Source organism: Pan paniscus, chromosome 2 (genome assembly GCF_029289425.2).
Source record: "Pan paniscus chromosome 2, NHGRI_mPanPan1-v2.0_pri, whole genome shotgun sequence".
Taxonomy (NCBI): domain Eukaryota; kingdom Metazoa; phylum Chordata; class Mammalia; order Primates; family Hominidae; genus Pan; species Pan paniscus.
In genome coordinates this window covers 91961602-91980952 of record NC_085926.1, presented here as the reverse complement: position 1 = coordinate 91980952, position 19351 = coordinate 91961602, and the positions used below count along the sequence as shown (strand labels likewise).

Here is a 19351-nt window from a genome sequence, read left to right as displayed (position 1 = left end):
AAGGCTGAAAATGTGTGTAAAGCCAACATATAGGACAATATAGAAATCTAGATACTGGTTCATTTCTCTCTTTCTTAACCACCTCAGTCTACATCCTTCACAGATTATGGTAATATTATCAGGTTGTGTGTGTGTATGTGTGTGTGTGTGTGTATTTTTTTTTCCTCTCTGTATGTGAACTCTCGGTCAGTGAGGAGAGTGTCCAAAAAAAAAAAGATGTTGCAGACAGTTCAGACTTATATGTTCTGTTTGTTTTGCTTTCTATAAAGTACATGTAAAATTTCCACAGTTAATAAATATTTCTAATTAATGCTTATATTAATCATACATTTATTAAGTATCCATTAATTATCCAATTAATCATACATGTATTTGAGGGCAGGATATATACAGTCCACTTTTGTATTCTCAGTGCTTAGCACAATGCCTAGTACACAAACACTGACAAAACTGGGAATAAGCAGAAGACTTGCCCAAGTCTCAAGGTATTGGTTCTTCAAAACCCTCCCTTGTCAGGAAAAAGATAAGCAAGTTAGTAAATTATGACGATAAAACCTTGAAAGAATCACAATAGCTCTATCAACAAAATGCAATGGATACACGAAGGGCAAAACTAATTTTGCCAAGGGACATACAGAAGGCTTGATGAAGTGGTTAATCATAGTAACAAAAATAATGCTAATGCATATGAAGTCCTTACTATACGTCAAACAACATTCCATTCACGTTGTATATACACAAATTCATTTTATCTTCCCAAATGATTATATGAAATAGATACTATTTTTTCCCCATTTTACAGACGAGGACAATGGAGCACAGAGATATTAACTCACCTAGGTCATATGCTACAAGATGCAGAGGTGGGATTTGAACCCACACTACTGCACAGAAGGAGAAGGGAAAAAGGCATTCCTAGCAGAAGAACAGCATAGCCAGTCCCAAAGGCATGAAGGAGCCTGCCCAGAAAGATAAGATTTTTAGTCCAAACATAATACTGCAGACTTCTGGGGAGCAAAGGTTTGTACTCAAGGTGTGACACAATGGAATTTGGTAGCACTGAGAAACAGCATGACAGAGTGGGTAAAACAAACTCTCAAGGCTCTTCAAAGTGTTAGATGTGTATACTTGGGCAAGTTAAAGTGTGAGATGTGTATACTTGGGCAAGTTACTTAACCTCTGTGTGCCTCAGCTTTCCTATCTATAAATGGAAATAACTATTTCAGAAGGTTGTACATAGGATTGTTATTATTCATAAAGTGATTACAACATTGACTGGTACATAGTGCCATAAAAGTGGTTGCTAAAATAAGCAAACAGGTAAGTACTAAACATGGCTGTTGCAATATGCCAGATAAGAGATTGGGAAGGTCTAAGTGAATGGCAGCAGTAGAGAATTTTTTTAAAAAGATCCAAATTAAAAGGGGGCAGGGTAGTTGAGTCTCAAAGACAACTCTCACTTCTGACACCAATTACAAGTTCAGGGATTCCAAGGATGACTCTCAGGTTTGATTATTCACTGGGACACAACCGAACTCACTGAAAGCTGTTATAATCACAGTTATAGTCACAGTTTATTATAATGAAAGCATACAGATTAAAAACAATCACAGGAAGAGACTCATAGTGCAGAATTCACAACAATTCAAAGCATGAAGCTTCCAGTTGTCCTCTCCAACGGAATCATCAACGAGGTCAACTTTTGCTGGCAGTAATGTATGACAGTATGCACAAGAGTATTGCCAACCAGGGACACTCACCAAAGCCTTGGTATCCACTTTTTATTGGGGCTTGGTCACGTACATATGATTGACTGTCCATACAGCTTTTGGTCACAAGCCCTTCTGGATGTTGAGTTGACACCTGTGGTCCCCAGGCCTCAACATAAATCACATCGTTAGATTATCAGGTGTGACCTCAACACCCAGGTAAACAAAGACACACTTATCAGGAAGGATATTCCAAGGGCTTAGAGATCGCCTCCCAGGAGCTGAGGGCAGTTGCCAGACCTATTTTTATATAAGGTTCATTTTTTACTACAAAGGTAGTGAAGGTATAGAGAAGAAAGGAGGAAACCAGACTGATGGTGATACACTTAATTGAGATAAAATATGCAGGTAGCAAAGGAAACATAAGTTTGAAAGGGAAAAATAATAATACACTTTTGAGTTTGCCAAGTAACTGAAGTTGCTAAAAAACAGAAGTATGGGACTAAATCTTAGGAAGAACCTCACAGCTTGAGATGACAGCATACTGATAAAAGTCATGCCATGAATGGGCTTACCTGAGGAGAACATGGAGGCAACAAATAGAGCAAAAATTGAACCAGGGTAAACTCCAATTTTAAAGGGCTGCTCAGAGGATGACTAGACAAGAAAGGTTACTAAAAAAGAGCAAAACTAAATACTAAATCTTCCTCACTACTACAGGAAACTAAAAATATTGAATAAATTACTTTCTAAATAGGCCAAAAAAAGAGCACTTGACTTTCCCTGGAAGTAGACTCTACAAGTACATTATGTCTTGCAAACAAGCAGTTAAAACACAAAATATTTCATTCTGTTCTTATTTCCCCATACCATCTTCCATGCTCAGACTACTTCCTAAGCTGAGAAACCTTTATTTTGCCTATGGCAAATTTAGTGTGTGTTTATGCAAAACTTAAATTACCACAAAAACCCCACAATAGGGTAAATGAAGCAGAAGGCACAGCTAGTTAAATGGATTTGAGGTTCATTGCTCATTTTGCTCAGGGTCAAATAATAGTATATGACTTTCTGAGTACACTAAGTAGAAAAATAAGTCATTATAGGATATGAGTAGCCAGACTGCTACAAAGTCTACAGAAAAAAAAAAAGCCTCTTGAAATCTTTTTTTTTTTTAAATCACATCCCAGATATGAGACAGTACAGAACAAGGATGAGCTGTGGGAGTTATTGAGTCAGACAACCCAGGCACAAGCTTCAGCTCTGCCACTTATTAGCTGAGTGAACTTGGGCAAATTACTTAAACTCTTAACGGGTTTGTTCTGAGGATCATGTAAGTCAGTATTGTCTGGCATATAGTAAACATGCAATAAGTGTTTGGTTATTTGGATACTATATTTGAGTACCTTTGTATACTGAAAACCTCATAAATTTATTACATACTTTATTATTCAGTTTTTCATCTCTGTGACAGAAAATACCCATTTGAAAATCTACTTTTGAAATAAAACCCACGAATATAAACGGTTTGCATATTACAGCATTTACCAATTTCTACAACAGCTTAATTGTCCTAAAATTATCTCAGAATCACCTCAGACTTTGTGATCTTTATTAGCCAAAACTTAATTTGTTTTAGAAAATGCTTAGAACTGCCCTTTGTAAAGGAGAAATGCTTAAGAGTTGATCCAAGAAAAAAATGGACAAGCCAACCATCTGAAAAATTAGTCTGGACCAAGTTCCAGATAATATCTGTAGCCATGCAACTTCTTTTCCTCATGCAACATGTAGTGGGCTTTTGCCCTAACTTCATGAACAGTGCACCTTCTTCCCTCAACCTAGGAGGCCTAGTTCTTTTTGTCAAAGTAACTCCTCTAAGCCACCAAGACCCAGCTTCCCTTCAGGCCTTTGCTGGCACCCTCAGGCTTTGTTAGATACTTGGATCACAGTATTTACAAATTAGTTTATATAGTTGTAACCACACCCATCTCCTCACTTCTCCCATTAACACTAACTAGACGGCATGTAAACTGGACATGCAGACTGTCTTGCTCTGTATTCCAGAGAGGGTTATATAGTGTATCAGGCACTCAATGTCAAGAACCTATACAGTAATCCATACATTAACATCATCTTACCAAACAGACAAATCACATTTCTCCCACTTCCATGCATTAAACATTCCTTATTTTTATAGTATATTTAAATAATTTTGTGTGTATATGCACATGTTCAAAATATACCCAGCCATCGACATAGGAAAGAAATATGATTACCAAATAAAGTGTACCTTTGGCTGAGATAAAGCAGTGCTGGCTTTAAAGATTTGTTGTATTATCTTCTAAATTTCAGAAATCAGTCAAATATTCCAAATTTTATGTTTTTTTCTTTTACAGTATAATTAATTTTGTCAAACTAGTGGGCATTCCTATTTCAAGGATAAAAGTAATTGCTCAAAGCAAAGGCGTAACAATTTGTGCTTACCATCCCGACAAAGTTTTATTTCCCCTTTCCAACATGCTATGATTCATTCTATTTCTTCTTAGTTGTTCCTTTCTATAGCTTCAGTAGGAAAAGGCAACCAGATTTAGATTCCTTTGCCTTTTAACCTCACAGCATCCCTCCCACAAAAAGGAGGACTACATATTGTACTTTGTTCCATCATAAAGCATCGAGATGAATTATACTAACCTTACTGTATTCCAGGCATCTCCGAGTTCTTTGGAATACTGTTTTTCAAAATGATCCAACACAACTTTGCAAATCTGTTTTGCAAGCTTCCCCTCTGATTTTGCTTTCAGCTATGACGATAAGAAAAAGTTGCTGACACACAGTGATATTACAAATTTACTGAACGTCAACATTAGTAAGGTCTTTTTTTAAGACAAGAACACTTTTTTTGGATAATTACTAGTTCTTGAAATGGAAGCAATACCTTACATGTACCAAAACTGTACATTATCTAATTATGAAAAAGCAAGGTTTTTCCAAATAATTATTTTCCAAATGTGAAGCAAAGGTTAAAACAGAATCTACTGGGGCTGAAGAAACTGTCAAAAGGAACAAAATTAATTTTAAAAAGTCACTGTAGGGGCTAGGCAGGTGGCTCACACCTGTAATCCCAGCACTGTGGGAGGCAGAGGCGGGAGGATCACATGAGGTCTGGAGTTCAAGACCAGGTTGGCCAACACGGGAAACCCGTCTCTACTAAAAATACAAAAATTAGCCAGGAGTAGTGGTGGGCGCCTGTAACCCCACCTACTCAGGGGGCTGAGGTGGGAGAATCGCTTGAACTCAGGAGGTGGAGGTTGCAGTGAGCTGAGATCGCGCCACTGTACTCCAGCTGGCTCATGCTTTGCAGGGACGAGGCGAGAGGATCATTTCCCAGTTCAAGACCAGACTGGAAAACATATCAAGGACGTGTCTCTACAAAAAGTAAAAAAAAAAAAAAAAAAAAAAAAAAAAAAAAAAAAAATTAGCCAGGCGTGGTGGCCTGCTCCTGTAGTCCTAGCTACTAGGGAGGCTGAGGCTGGAGGATCGCTTGAACCCAGGAGTTCAAGGTTACAGTGAGCTATGATGGAGCAGCTGCATTCCAGATTGGGTGACAGAGCAAGAACTTGTATCTAAACAAAACTAAAAAGTCACCGGGGATGCTGACATCAAGAAAAATTGGTGAAAGGTATTTGAGAACTCTGTACTATCTTTGCAACTCTTCGTTATTTTAAAGTGAAAAGTTAATTTAGGGAGAAAAGTCACTTCAATTTCATCGTGAACTTCCTTGCAACTGTTTCATTTATTCATCCAAGAAACGTGTATTCAATGCCTACTATGTAACAGACACTGTTCTAAGCTCCCGGGATACCGCTATGACACAGAAAACAAATCTCAGCCCTCCAAGAGCTGGAGGGAGTGGGTACTAGAAGTCTGCGAGCTGGACGGAAGGGACTCAGCATTACTGCACTCAGCATTATTTCAGGGCTTGACAGTAAAGCCAAAGAAACGCTGATCTCGCGAGGGGACGAACAAAGGTGATGTTCCCCCATCCCAGCACCCTCCCTCGCCACCTCGGCCGCGTCCAGAAGCGTCTCATTCAGATAGAGGTACCCAGCCGGGCCCCAGGTCTCACCTGGGTCAGCATTGTCCCGCTGAGAGCTTTCAAACAACAGGTGTACGCGAATCAGTATCAAAAAGCCTCCAGGGAACTGAAAAAAACAGTCTGACTTCCGAGATTCGCGGGCATCCACTTTCATTCTCACGTTTCCTCTTCAATTTCTCGCGAGATACTGGTTTGCTCGCGCTATAGAATTCTCGTCGAAGACGCTTAGCTCCCGCGGGAGATTTCGTGCGCAGTTACTTCCGGTAGCTGGTAAAGGCTGATACTTCCCTGGACGCGGAGGTAACGGGCCAGGGCCAAAGCGACTTTCGCTACTTGGATTGGTCGGCGTAGCTTTGGGCGGCCGGACCTTAGAAAGTCACACATCTGCGCGCCTGTGGGGCCCCTGCTTCTGCGGATGCTGAGGTGGGAGGATCGCTTGGGCAGAAGTTTGAGGTTGCAGTGACCCGTGATCGCGCCACTGCACTGCAGCGTGGGCGACAGAGCGAGGCTTTGTCTCAAAAATAAATAAAAAGATAGTCGCATATTGTGCTGAACAGTGTGTATATGCATGGGGCTCAATAAAAGAATGAGTTTTGGGGTTATGTTGTATGATGACTGATTTAAAATATTCTCAAAGCGAAGCTAGTTACTGACTTAATCTACCAAATCTAGTGACCCCTGTTAACCTAGACAGTCAGTACCCAAGGATAAAAGGGTGGAATATAATGAAAAAGAAATTAAGTCATGCTTTTCCCCAGACCTGGCCCATGGGGATAATCTCTCCTTTTAATGGAGAGTGTTAAACTGAAGTAGGCATGTAAAGCGGTTACAACAGTGATTAGGAAACAGTAAATGCCCAAATGTTAGCTGCTATTATTTTCACTATTGTGATCATTGTGATTTTTGTCGCGTTGATACCAAATGCGTGAAGACCAAAAGGACCCTCCACTCTAGCCTCCCCAATTCACCTTTACAAGGGAGCAATGTTTAATGGTTCTCCAAGGAAGATGTTTATTACACCTATTTTGACACGAATAGAAGTTTATTTGCTCTTTTGGTGTCATGCTTCAGTAACTATCATTTGTAGCAGCAATCAGCAATTAGAATAAACCGGTTTGATATGGTCCCTGATAGTTAATAATCATCATTTTGAGTTGTTCCTTGATGCTCATATCAATATACGTACATGCTATAGGTACAAGTCTTATATTCATGTAAAAACATGTCTTTCCGTCTAATCTGATTTGAAGCTTAATATATTTATTTATTTAAACAAGTTTCCAAGTCACCTAAAAAATGCATCTTATTAGAATTTAGATTTGGTACAAAAGACAATATGATAATCAGGAATGAAATGATGCCATCTCTTGGATGCCGTCTGTTTAATGTTTGTGGAAAAGTCGGTCTAACCTTTCAGCCTCTGTATTTTTTATAATTTTATAAATTTATATTTTATAAATATATTTTATAAATTTATATTTTATAAATATATTTTATAAATTTATATTTTATAAATATATTTTATAAATTTATATTTTATAAATATATTTTATAAATTTATATTTTATAAATATATTTTATAAATTTATATTTTATAAATATATTTTATATAATTTATATTTTATAAATATATTTTATATAATTTATTTTTCTATGTTCATTCCAGAATGTTGCAATTAATTAATACAGTGGTATTGTATTTGCAATGTAGGCACGTAAAAAAAATTTGAAGAAGGGAATTTCGCGGCATTCTTGGCCTGGCTTCCTGGCGTAGCCAGCAAGCTCGGAGGTGTTAACCGCTGCTGTCATGTTTCTTTTGCTAAACTGCATCGTCGCTGTGTCCCAAAACATGGGCATCGGCAAGAACGGGGACCTGCCCAGGCCGCCGCTCAGGAATGAATTCAGGTATTTCCAGAGAATGACCACAACTTCTTCAGTAGAGGGTAAACAGAATCTGGTGATTATGGGTAGGAAGACCTGGTTCTCCATTCCTGAGAAGAATCGACCTTTAAAGGATAGAATTAATTTAGTTCTCAGCAGAGAACTCAAGGAACCTCCATAAGGAGCTCATTTTCTTGCCAGAAGTTTGGATGATGCCTTAAAACTTACTGAACGACCAGAATTAGCAAATAAAGTAGACATGATTTGGATAGTTGGTGGCAGTTCTGTTTATAAGGAAGCCATGAATCACCTAGGCCATCTTAAACTATTTGTGACAAGGATCATGCAGGACTTTGAAAGTGACACGTTTTTTTCAGAAATTGACTTGGAGAAATATAAACTTCTGCCTGAATACCCAGGTGTTCTCTCTGATGTCCAGGAGGGGAAACACATCAAGTACAAATTTGAAGTATATGAGAATGATTAATATGAAGGTGTTTTCTGGTTTAAGTTGTTCCCCCTCCCTCTGAGAAAAGTATGCATTTTTACATTAGAAAAGAGACTTTTGTTGACTTCAGATCTATGGATAATTATTTCTAAGCAACGTTGTTTTTATTCCTCACTAATCTTGGCTATATCAGATACCATTTATGAAACATTCTTGCTATAACTGTCTCTCCAAGACCCCGACTGAGTCCCCAGCACCTGCTACAGTGAGCTGCCATTCCACACCCATCACATGTGGCACTCTTGCCACTCCTTGACATTGTCAGGCTTTTCTAATGTTGGTAGTATTTATTAAAGATGAAGACGCACATACCCTTCAGCTGAGCAGTTTCACTAGTGGGAAATACCAAAAGCTTCGTACATGTATATCCAGAGGTTTGTAGACAAATGTTGCAGCCTTTTTTGTAACAGTGAAAAACTGAAAACAACCTGGAAGTCCAGTGATGGGAAAATGAATATATTTCTGTCTTAGATTGGGGAACCCAAAGCAGATTCTAAGACTGAAATTTAAGTGAAAGCAGTTTATTTGCTAGGTCATACCAGAAGTCATCAATCGAAGTATGGAGAAATGAAACTGAGAAGGTAAAAACCAGTTCAAAATCAGTGAGGAGGTTCTCAATGGTAACGAGCTCCATACTGCTGAGATACAGGGAAACGGAGGGGAGAAAGCTAGAGTATTTAACCCCCACTCCTTGGTTGTCAGCTCCCTGTCCTGTGTGTGGGCAGAACGTACTCCACCTACTCAATAGCAAGTTCCAGGTGTTTGCTGAAAGAAGCTGCTGGAATGTACGGGAACGGTGAATGCCAAACAAAGCAATTCCATGTTTAAGTATGTAAACTCTTCATATTTTTTTTTTTTCTTTTTAAGACATAATTTCACTCTTGTTGCCCAGGCGGAGTGCAATGGAACAACCTTGGCTCACGGCAACTTCCGCCTTCCCAGGTTCAAGCAATTCTCCTGCCTCAGGCTCCTGGGTGGCTGGGACTACAGGCGCGTGCCACCATGCCAGGCTAATTTTGTATTTTTGGTGGGGACATTCCATGTTGGTCAGGCTAGTCTCGAACTCCTGACCTCAGGTGATCCTCCTGCCTCGGCCTTCAGGGGTGCTGGGATTACAGGCATCAGCCACTGCACTTGGCAGATCTTCATTCTTTTAGTAAAAAGTATAAAGCCACACATGGTTTATTTGAAATATTTTATAATTTAAAAAAGTACAGAAGCAGGAAAACCAATTCTAGGTTCAAGTGAGGGATGATGGTAGTTTGAACCAAAGGATTGCATGTGGTAAGAAATTGTGATTTAAGATATATTTTAAAGTTGGAAGTAGCAGGATATTCTGATGGAGTTTGACTTTGGTTTTGGGCCCACTGAGTTTGAGATGCCTTTGAGAAATGAAAGAAGTAGAGAGAGAATTAAAAACTGGCCAGGAGTGGTGGCTCACGCCTGTGGTCCCAGCACTTTGGGGGGCTGAGGTGGGTGGATCACCGGAGACCAGCTTGGGCAACATGGTGGAGCCCTGTCTCTACAGAAGATACAAAAATTGGCTGGGCATTGTGGCACACACCTGTAGTCTCGTCTACTCGCGGGGCTGAGATGGAGGGATCAATTGAGCCCATGAGTTCAAGGCTGCAGTGAGTTGTGATTTGGCCACTGCACTCCTGCCTGGGTGACAGAAGAGACCCTGTCTCAAAAAAGAATCTGAAAACAACGGAACCATGCCTTCAGAATTCTATAAAGTTATTTTCAACTGATAAATCTATATTCAGGCAAATAATCAAGGGTGAAGGTAAAATAATACATTTTTAGACAAGCAAAGACTCAGGGGTTACATGTACCCTTTCTTGGGAAGCTATCGGAGAAAATACTCCAGCAAAATGAAGGCGTACACAAACCAGAGAATGACGTGGATCCAGCAAATAGTATCCAACACAGGCAATATTCCAGCTATGGAGCTAGCTTTAAAAAGAAACAGTAAAAATACTAATAGATTAGCTGGGTGGGATGGCCCATGCTTGTAGTCCCAGCTACTCAGGAGGCTAAGCAAAAGGATGGCTTGAGCCCAAGAGTTCAGAGCAGCCTGGCCACCATAGTGAGATCCCTTCTCTTAAAAATAATAGGTTATTGCCAGATTTGGGGCATTTGGAAAGAAGTGCATTGAAGATAAAGCAAAAGTAAAAAAAAAAAAAAAAACAAGGCGGAAGGGTTGGTTAGGCAATCATTAATTCTAGGGCAGGAAGAAGTACAGGATAGGAAGTAAGAGCATCATACGCTGTTTTTCTCAACAATGGGCAATATGTACATAGTCATAATGATGTGCTGACTGACTGCTTAGCCCCTAAATCTGGTAACTACTTTGGGACAATATGGGGGGAAAAGTGAAGATAGTGATGGTGTAAGAGCTAAATCCTCATCTGTCATATCAAGAAATCACTATATAATGTATAACATAATCAAGAAATGACTAAGTAGTTATGTGAAGAAAAGAATGGAACATTGCTAGAAGAGTTAGAAGTCATTGCTCCAGAGAATTAGGAGGGATGGGGCAGGGGACTGTTAGGATGCATTATAAACTGAAGAGGCTTTTAAAGATTACATGTATTAATATATGCATTCACTTGAAAAACTAAAAAAATAGTAATTTTTTAAAACCCATGGAGGTAACTACCAGAAGGAAAAACTAAGAGAATGAAAAGTGCTTTCCTCTAGAAAGAACAAGTCGCAGGACTGTTTTCATTGTAAGACTTTTGGAGCCATGTGATTTTACTTAACCATTTTCATATATTTCTTTAATAAAAATAATTCTATCTTAATAAAAAGTTACACTCATTCATTAAAAAAAGAATTTTAAGACTGTAGTAAGAATCATAGTTTATTTCTGTTAGAGAAAGGCAATGTGTTATACTTGGAAAGAGGTCATATTAATTTTATCACATTTTTGGGACTCAGCATCTTTATATTTTCTGATTTTAAATAAACAACTTTGCTTATGAATTTTGTCTGAATCTCTAATAATCTCCTTATAATGCCTAATTAATTATGCCCTTAGTTTGGGTAGGTTTTCAAATCTTATTAGTTATTTCTTTTTTAGATTACCACTCATGTCCACTTATCTATAGGTGTCTTAGTATCATTTTATTTATATTTGAGATAACCATGTCAGATGTTAAAACACTTTCTCAATTTTTCTTATAACCATTTGACTTTAAGTGTGAAGGTATTTTAAATTTTTTTTTGTGCATTGTAAATTGAGTTTATTGATTCCACTGCTTTCAGGCTTATACATTTTTTCCCCGAGTGAAGCCACTTCTGTTTCTCCCCTTACCTTTTCATAGTTTGATCTTTTATGTTTAACCTCTTAATCTATCTAGAATCAATATATGTGTATCATGAGAATGTTAATGGATTTTACTCCCCATCCACACCCCAAATAGCTACCAAAGAACAAACAATTCTATATTGAGTTTTAGGAATAAAAACTGTTAGCAGCAAACTTGAATTAAACCACTGCAGACATAAGACATTGAGCTGACACAAATAACATAAATCACATTAGTTTGTTTTTTGTGCTTTTTTTAATGTTAGTGTTAAAGAACCAAGCAGCTTAATAAGGACGTACCTCTAGGCAGGAAACAAATTTTTACATATCTAAGCAATTTTATTGTAAGGTCAGTTGATCTTAAGAAGTATTTCAGAGTAATTTATGGAATAACTCCTAAACTATGTTTTATGAATTTTCATATTTATATAAAATGTGTCAAAACCCTTCATGTTCATATAGAGGTTTATGTTGTCAAAAAGGTAAGGAGACGCTTTGTAGTAAAACAATATGACATCAAGAGAGCCCTGAGCTCCTTAAAATATATGGCAGAAAAACAACAGGAAAACACAACAGGAAACCTGTGATCAATGCTACAGAACACAGCATAGTTATAGGCAATCTTAGGCTTAAACGTCAGGTGAGATTCTCATTTTACTAAATTTCAGGGCTCCAATGTGGTCTGTACAAACTCCAGCAGACAATCCACTGTGTCTAGGAAGTAAATATAATGACTTTGATTTTTATTAAGCTTTATGTAGTCTTTTAAAATTTCTTTTTTTAGGGAAGTGTATTTAAAATATACATAGTGCAGTAGAACAAGTATGTTAACTGTTATGGGCTGAAATTTGTCCCCCCAAAATTCACGTTGATGCCTTAACCCCCAGTACCTCAGAATGTGACTATATTTGGAGATGGGCCTTTAAAAAGTTAAGTTATAAGAAGTCATAAAAAGAGGAAAATCGAACACACAGAGACAGTGCGGGTGGGTGGAGAAAAAAGGCCATGTGGGGACACAAGACAGTGTCTATCTATCAGGCAAGGAGGGGCCTCAGGAGAAAGCAAACCCACCAACTTGCTCTCAGACTACCAGGCCCCAGAACTGAGAAAATAAATTTCTGTTGTTTAAGCAACTTGTCTGTGATACTTTGTTATGGCCACCCTAGCAAACTAATACAATAACATAAACATCAATGTATATTAAAAATGTTTTCTGATAGAAGATATTATAATAAAAACTTGGAAACCACTGATCCACTTACCTAGGTTGTAAATGATTTCCTCATCCGCACACAGAAGGAACTTACAAGTTAAGCCCTCAACAAGCAAATGAACTTTTTTCCTATTTTCCATTTAATTATAAGCTGATCTCTTTCATTAAAGGAAGTTCATTTCTGGCTTTCTTTTTTTTCCCCCTCAAAAAACAGGTATCATTCTGTTTCTGTAAAGATAAAGGATTATTGCTATTTTGATAACCTATGCCATGCTTAATTGAAAATTTTAAAATATTTGAATTTGTTCTTTGGATCAGTTGGAATATATTTCCTGATAAATTAATAACCATTATTAGCAGAATCTCAGTTGCAAAGCATATTCCACTTAGCAAAAAAATTTACTAAGTAAAGCCAAGGATGATAAAGTTTATAAGCTACAGCTTTATATGTATAAACAATTTAGCTTGTGAATAGCTTTTGCTACCTAGAAGCATTTGATTTCTTTAGTTGTATTCTGCAGGTGAACTGCTGCACGATGTTCACAGGTTTTACATATTAAGGGAATTGTAGTCTTAATCTGGCATTTATAAAAGCACTTAATTTTAAACTTGCAGAAAACATGGTACTTAAATAATTTATACAATATTATAAATTTGCCTCCCTCACTACAAAAGTAAGCCAAACTACATTTCTTTCTAGTGTTGTTTCTATGCATAGTTTTATATTTGAAGTCAGTTACATACAATATCATGTATACTACATAATCTGCATTTTACACATAAAGGCACACAAGAGCATCTTTTAAATAAATAAAAACATATCTGTTGACCAACAGCTTTAACGCAAGACAGACATCAAATCCTCTAACATCATATGGTGAAATGCTATTTGTAGCTGCATTTAAAATCACAAATTCTTTCCCACATACATAAAAACTTGCAGAGAGAAAAAAGTTTTGTGTGTAAAGTATCAAAAAAATGCATTATTTTAATCTACTGATTTAAACTGTTTTTCAATAATCATATTTTAAAATCTTTACCTATTTTATTACCCAAAGGAAATCATTAAAATCTACCAATTGAAAAGAGAAACAGAATATTGATATAAATTATTTTTATTGTGTGAAAATGTCAAAATTCAGAATTAAGAATAAAAGTATAACATATAACAAAATAGGCATTTAATTGTTAAAATACACCTGGATTTACAAAACATTTTTAAAAATGTTTTTAAAATGCTTAAGGAATAAAAATTAATTTTTTGAGAGAGCTATATAAAATGTGAATTCTATATTATATTTAATTTCAAAATCATTTATTTTTATTAAATGAAGCCAGTAGCTACACTACAGTAAACACAGATAGAAAACACAAATTTTAAAAACACGTATACTCCCAAACGAGATAAATATTAAAAAGATAGCAAAAGTATGAGTTTAGTTTTAAAACTAAGTAAATGTTACAAAAAGCTATGCAATTTTCCCTCTAAAATCCTTTTCAAAGTTTACATTGTCTTTTCGTATTGCTTTTCATCACATTTCAGCCACCTCTCAAATTTAGGTTGTTACGAATTTTAGATCTGAAATCAAATGCTTTTACCTCACTCAGTGTGGTTGCTAAGTCCCATGTACAAACTCCAAGAATATATACAGTGCTGACTAGAGTACAGGTGACCTGATTATTAAAGTTCAGTGAGTTAAAAAATGTGAATAAAGTCTGATGTTCTGAAGTACAATTTTTAAAGTAAATAATTATATTAAACGACATAAAATGTACTTAATGTTATCAGATACTAGTACATGTCTGTTGTGTCAGTACAAGTTACCAAAAGCACCAATCTTAACAAGGTGGTATAAAAATCATTCTGTTTATACTATTTTCATTGGATATAAAGGTTTGTTTTCAATTAAATGTAACATTATGAATCTATTATTAAAAATATACATCTAGAAGTTAGTCTAAATGCCAAATACAGAATCTTATGGATGCCATTCTTAAGTGCAAGAGAAGTGCTATCATTTTAAATTAAGAAATTATTTTGGAATTATTTATTTATAAAAGTAATTTTGGGCCAACATTTTTATTCTCATTACTTTAGTACACAAGCTGTTTCCCAGTTGTAAAACAGAAGTCTCTGGACCTGCAGTAGGTTTTCCAGTTTTTCTGCCTTTAATTTCATAGTTTAATTTCAAGGCATGAAAGAATTAGAATCACCTAAAAGAGTCACTGCAGCTTCTGATGGAACAAGGGAGTATAGGGAGCACCTTGATCTCTGAAAGTGTCTAACCTTTAAAATAGGACTTTACTGAGACTTTTAATAGTATCTCACAGAATGTATTTTGATTAATTTAAAAAACATTTAGGTACAAAAGGTATTTCCAGTCTCATTGAGTACTGTTTTCAAATCATGTAATTGTTAGAATAAAGATCTGAGAATCTACTACTTCGAAAATATATTATTTTTAAATTAGGTCAAATTACGATGTACACTTAAAGAACAATGCTATTACAAAACATACCTCAAGCCATATAAATATATCCTGTTTGTATAGTTCATGTCTGAAAGTAAATCAACTCTATTTTCCAGATATAATTTAAACAAATCATCTATAAAAAAGGTGTATAATCAATATCATAGTAATTAAAATTTTTAAAGATTTAAAAAAATATAAAAATAGTTTTAAAATTTTGGTTATAAATTCCTAGAAGCCCCCCTTCTATGTGCATATATCTTACAAAAAATATTTAATATCTAGAAATAGAGGCTACTGAACAAATAGTAAAGAAAGTGCTGAGTCCATTGGCTCTTTTTGTAAAGTTTTCCTTCAGAAGTATGCTCATGAGTGGGGATGTATAAACCAGAGGCAACAGTAAATCTTGCTAATTTGGTCCAAATGCTGATTTCATGTACTGGTCATTGTGCTTCTTTTATTTTTTTAACCATGAAAAACACAAATAAGTAATTATCAAGTCAGGTCCTTGAGTATTAATCTTCTCACTAAAATTATTATGGTTATCTTGCCCCAGTCATCAATTTACAAGATGTTTCTTCTTCTGAGAAAGAAGAATGTCCCAGTTCACCTTGCTGATATTAAGAGAACTCCTCCATACGTCTTGTTTATGAGATCACATCATGAGCATCACTGTTAGGTCGCTGTGGCACAGCCAGGGGAGGCAGTGGCTTCCCATAGAAATCTAAGAAAAGAAAGAAAACCAAATGCACAAAACAGTTATGGTACATCAAGATTTTTGACACAGTTCATTATTTTTTAGACTTTAGACATTTTAGACATTTCCAAAGAGATAAACTTACAGAATCTTGACATGTCTCTCTAAAAGATTTCCTTCTCTCTCGTGCATTTTAAATCTTAAGAGATGGCACCAACATTCCATCCTGTTGAGCCAAATTATACTCTATTCCTTTTGCCTTCAATCCACACATGCATTAATCACATGTTACATATTATAATGGTTAAAATATTCCTTCCTTATGTTATACTCTCCAATCCAATTTCCATTCCTTACTTCTTACTTTGACTACTGCAATAGCCCCCAAATTTGGATTCTTACCCCAAATATAGCCACTATCAAGTTTGTACTTTACATTGCAACAAAAAATGTTTTTCTAAGCACCAAATATAATAGCATTTTCCCTTTTAAAAATAAAAGCATTTCTTTAAAAGTTATAGCAAGTTAAGACATCTTACCACATATATGAAGCCTTCGCAATCTGGCCCTAAGCCATAACTCCACTTTCAACACTCTCTGTAATTTTATATTTTCTCTTTCTTACCCACTCAATGCACATAAACCTAATCTCCTGTCACTGGCAACTTCATGTTATTCTCCAACTAAACAATATTCTTTCCTACCTCTCTATCTTGAAATAGTCTGTTTCTTCTGCTTACTGACTCTTCTCATTCTTTGAAGACCTCGTTCTAATGCCACTTTCCCTAACTGCCCAGGTACACAGTACTCCTACTGTGCACAGTACTCCAACTGTACACCATAGAACTCATTGTCATATATTCTACAGTAAGCTGAAGAATTGTCCTCTCTATATAGTAGAATCCTCACAAAGGCAGAATGTACATCTTATTCATCTTGTTATTACCAATGTTTTAACAAACAAAATACTTGTATGTTAAATGAGTTCAACAGAAAAAAAATGTCATATGAAAAATTGGTATTTTTTCTTCATATGTATGTGTGTACATATAAATATACACAGTAACATTAGTTTTCTAACAACATAGTGAATATTTATATTGACAACGTATTCTAACGTACGCAAGTTCACTAAGAGTTGTGTAATAAAGAAATAAATCTACTGTAGTCAATATAAACATCATGATGTCAAGTCAGTAAACTAAACAGAGAGATGAGATTTCACTGAAAATACCACTTCAGTAATTCTGATGGAGTCTAAGGACAAACTTTTCTGTCTTTAAAAAAAAAAAAAATTCATGAATTTTCACTAACGATTATCAAGAAATATTTCAATACTGACCTAAATAGAATTCTGGGGGAAAAAAGCAAATAGCACATTTATATTTAAGTACCTTTTAAATAAAAATATTTAAACTGGTTTGATATAATTTCAAATTATATGGTAATGCTTTTCTAAAGATTAAACTTCTGAGTTTTTTCCTAGTAAGTGAAACCAAGTTCTAGACTAGGTAAACACAGAGCTGTCCAAAAAGGAATTGGATGTTCTTAACAAACAAGTTTATTGAACTACATTTATCTATAATTCTTTTGCATTCTAGAAATATTTTACTGAAGGGACCTAGACTGATGGTCTATAATCAGAACTTCTCCCTGTTTTATAAGGCAGTTCTCTACCTCTCCTAAATATCCTTCCTCTAGTTTTTGCATCCTAGAATTCTAATGCCATAAACTATCTAGACTATAGCGTATGTTATATTCAAAGAAAACTGTTCTCTTAATTCAATAAAAATGTTAGTAACTTTCTACTTAGTCGAACTTTATTAGGTTTACTGATTCGATCTCTGATTTTATAAACTGTGTTGATCTTTACTTCACTTTAATATTCAGCAGCTGGTTGTCTTATTAGGAGTAGAGAGAAAAAATTATGTGCCATTATCATTGAGTATATTGAGCATATACAGGAAACTACAGCTTTTAACACTTAAGTTATAAATTCTAATGTCTCATAGTTAAATTATTTTAAAACCTTTCCTTTTTATAACTCCTTGTATAAATATATCATGGATAATAAACACAAGCTATGATTCTTTTTACCTCTGTATTCTAAGGTAAACACCAAATTAAATGATATAGATGTAAAGCATACTTAAGAATAAAAAATTAAATTAAATGAAAAAAAGACGTATAATGAAAAAGGATAGCTGTGGATTTGACAAGCTTCTAAAACTAAAACATAAGTTTGTTGAAGTTATAAGGCTAAAGAAAAGTGAATGTGACATGTACAGATGATATCTGAAAACCAATCCTTTTGCATTACCATTATGATGTGTTTCACCAAGAGGCTCAAGTTTTGGAAGTCTAGTGACTTTAGGGGTTCCCCAGCCAACTAAAGAAAAAGAAAAACATTTAAAAAACACTGTTAAACAAGGTTTCTTTAGGTCTGTTGAGAGGATCCCTCCCTGGAAAGGAAGCATATGTAACATTCAATGGCAATTCAAATATATTGAATGACAGTATGGAAAGCCAGAAACCCATTTTAAATGGCTTCTATATTTTAAAATGTAATTATAGGCTGCTAACATCTGCTTTAACTTTTCAGTAGCTTTTAATAAAAACTATAAGCACCTTCACCACTATCAAAAACAAACTCATGCTATCATTCTAACTCTAGGCAGAAACTAAATATTTTCTTAATAAATGGAATACTGGAAATGAGTCTATAAGAGATTCTTAAAATGTTACCAAATAATTTCTAAAGCCTTGTAGCAGGGCTATAAGGGCACTATACACATATTTATCTAGTCATTACATATTTACTGACCACCTATAGTAGGTGAGGTGCTAAGCTTAGTGCTGAAAAGTTACTCAAAATTATTGTGCAAGTTAAGTCCCAGTGTTTTATATCCATTACTCCATTTAATCCTCGTAACAACTTAGGACATGGGTATGTATATTGAAAATGTATTAGAAAAAATTAATACATCTTGGTTTCAAACATTAAGTTTCAGGATGAAAGGTCCAATTTTTTTTTTTTTTTTTTTTTTCCCGAGATGGAGTCTCACCCTGTCACCCAGGCTGGAGTGCAATGGAGTGATCTTGGCTCACTGCAACTTCTCCATCCCAGGTTCAAGCGATTCTCCTGCCCCAGCCTCCTGAGTAGCTGGGATTACAGGCATGTGCTACTACGCCCAGCTAATTTTTTTTTTTTTTTTTTTTGTATCTTTAGTAGAGACGGGGTTTCACCATGTTGGCCAGGTTGATCTCGAACTCTTGACCTGGTTATCTGCCCGCCTCGGCCTCACAAAGTGCTGGGATTACAGGTGTCAGCCACCATGCCGAGCCGGTTCAATGTTTTAAAAACTCATGTTAGCCATCCATCGTGAAACTTAAATTAACATGTGGGTACTGATATTTCAAATAGAACTTGAACATATTCTAGGAAATACTGGGTAAAATTTTC

General features: G+C 35.7%; 4 protein-coding genes across 12 annotated transcripts in view; 2 read left to right on the top strand and 2 right to left on the bottom strand.

The window, feature by feature from the left end:
• NSUN3 (NOP2/Sun RNA methyltransferase 3) overlaps positions 1-5989 on the bottom strand; it is a 71682-nt gene extending 65693 nt beyond the window's left edge. The window contains exons 1-2 of the mRNA XM_003807881.5: positions 5833-5989; positions 4398-4507 (exon numbers count right to left, since the gene is read on the bottom strand). Coding sequence (XP_003807929.3) covers positions 4398-4507; positions 5833-5844 — 122 coding nt within the window. The 5' untranslated portion in view covers positions 5845-5989. The remainder of the gene's footprint in view (positions 1-4397; positions 4508-5832) is intronic.
• Positions 5990-6054: 65 nt separating this feature from the next.
• The window catches only part of STX19 (syntaxin 19), a 49047-nt gene continuing 35750 nt past the window's right edge, over positions 6055-19351 (top strand). Inside the window, exons 1-2 of the mRNA XM_063602871.1 lie at positions 6055-6225; positions 7514-7707. The gene's annotated coding sequence lies outside the window, so the exon portion shown is untranslated. The remainder of the gene's footprint in view (positions 6226-7513; positions 7708-19351) is intronic.
• On the top strand, positions 7610-11180 carry DHFR2 (dihydrofolate reductase 2). Its single transcript, XM_063602872.1, is given in 1 exon segment — positions 7610-11180. A coding segment is annotated over 1 exon segment (561 nt). The 3' UTR covers positions 8171-11180.
• Positions 8031-19351, bottom strand: part of ARL13B (ADP ribosylation factor like GTPase 13B) — an 82343-nt gene continuing 71022 nt past the window's right edge. For 5 of the 9 annotated variants that reach the window (XM_063602866.1, XM_063602870.1, XM_063602869.1 and 2 more), the window contains one exon: positions 17138-18277. In XM_063602866.1, coding sequence (XP_063458936.1) covers positions 18057-18277 — 221 coding nt within the window. In that variant the 3' untranslated portion in view covers positions 17138-18056. Of the gene's footprint in view, positions 12949-13819; positions 15916-17137; positions 18278-19351 lie in introns of those variants that run through there. The other 4 variants (XM_063602868.1, XM_034956973.4, XM_055110172.2 and 1 more) reach the window with 2 other exon arrangements.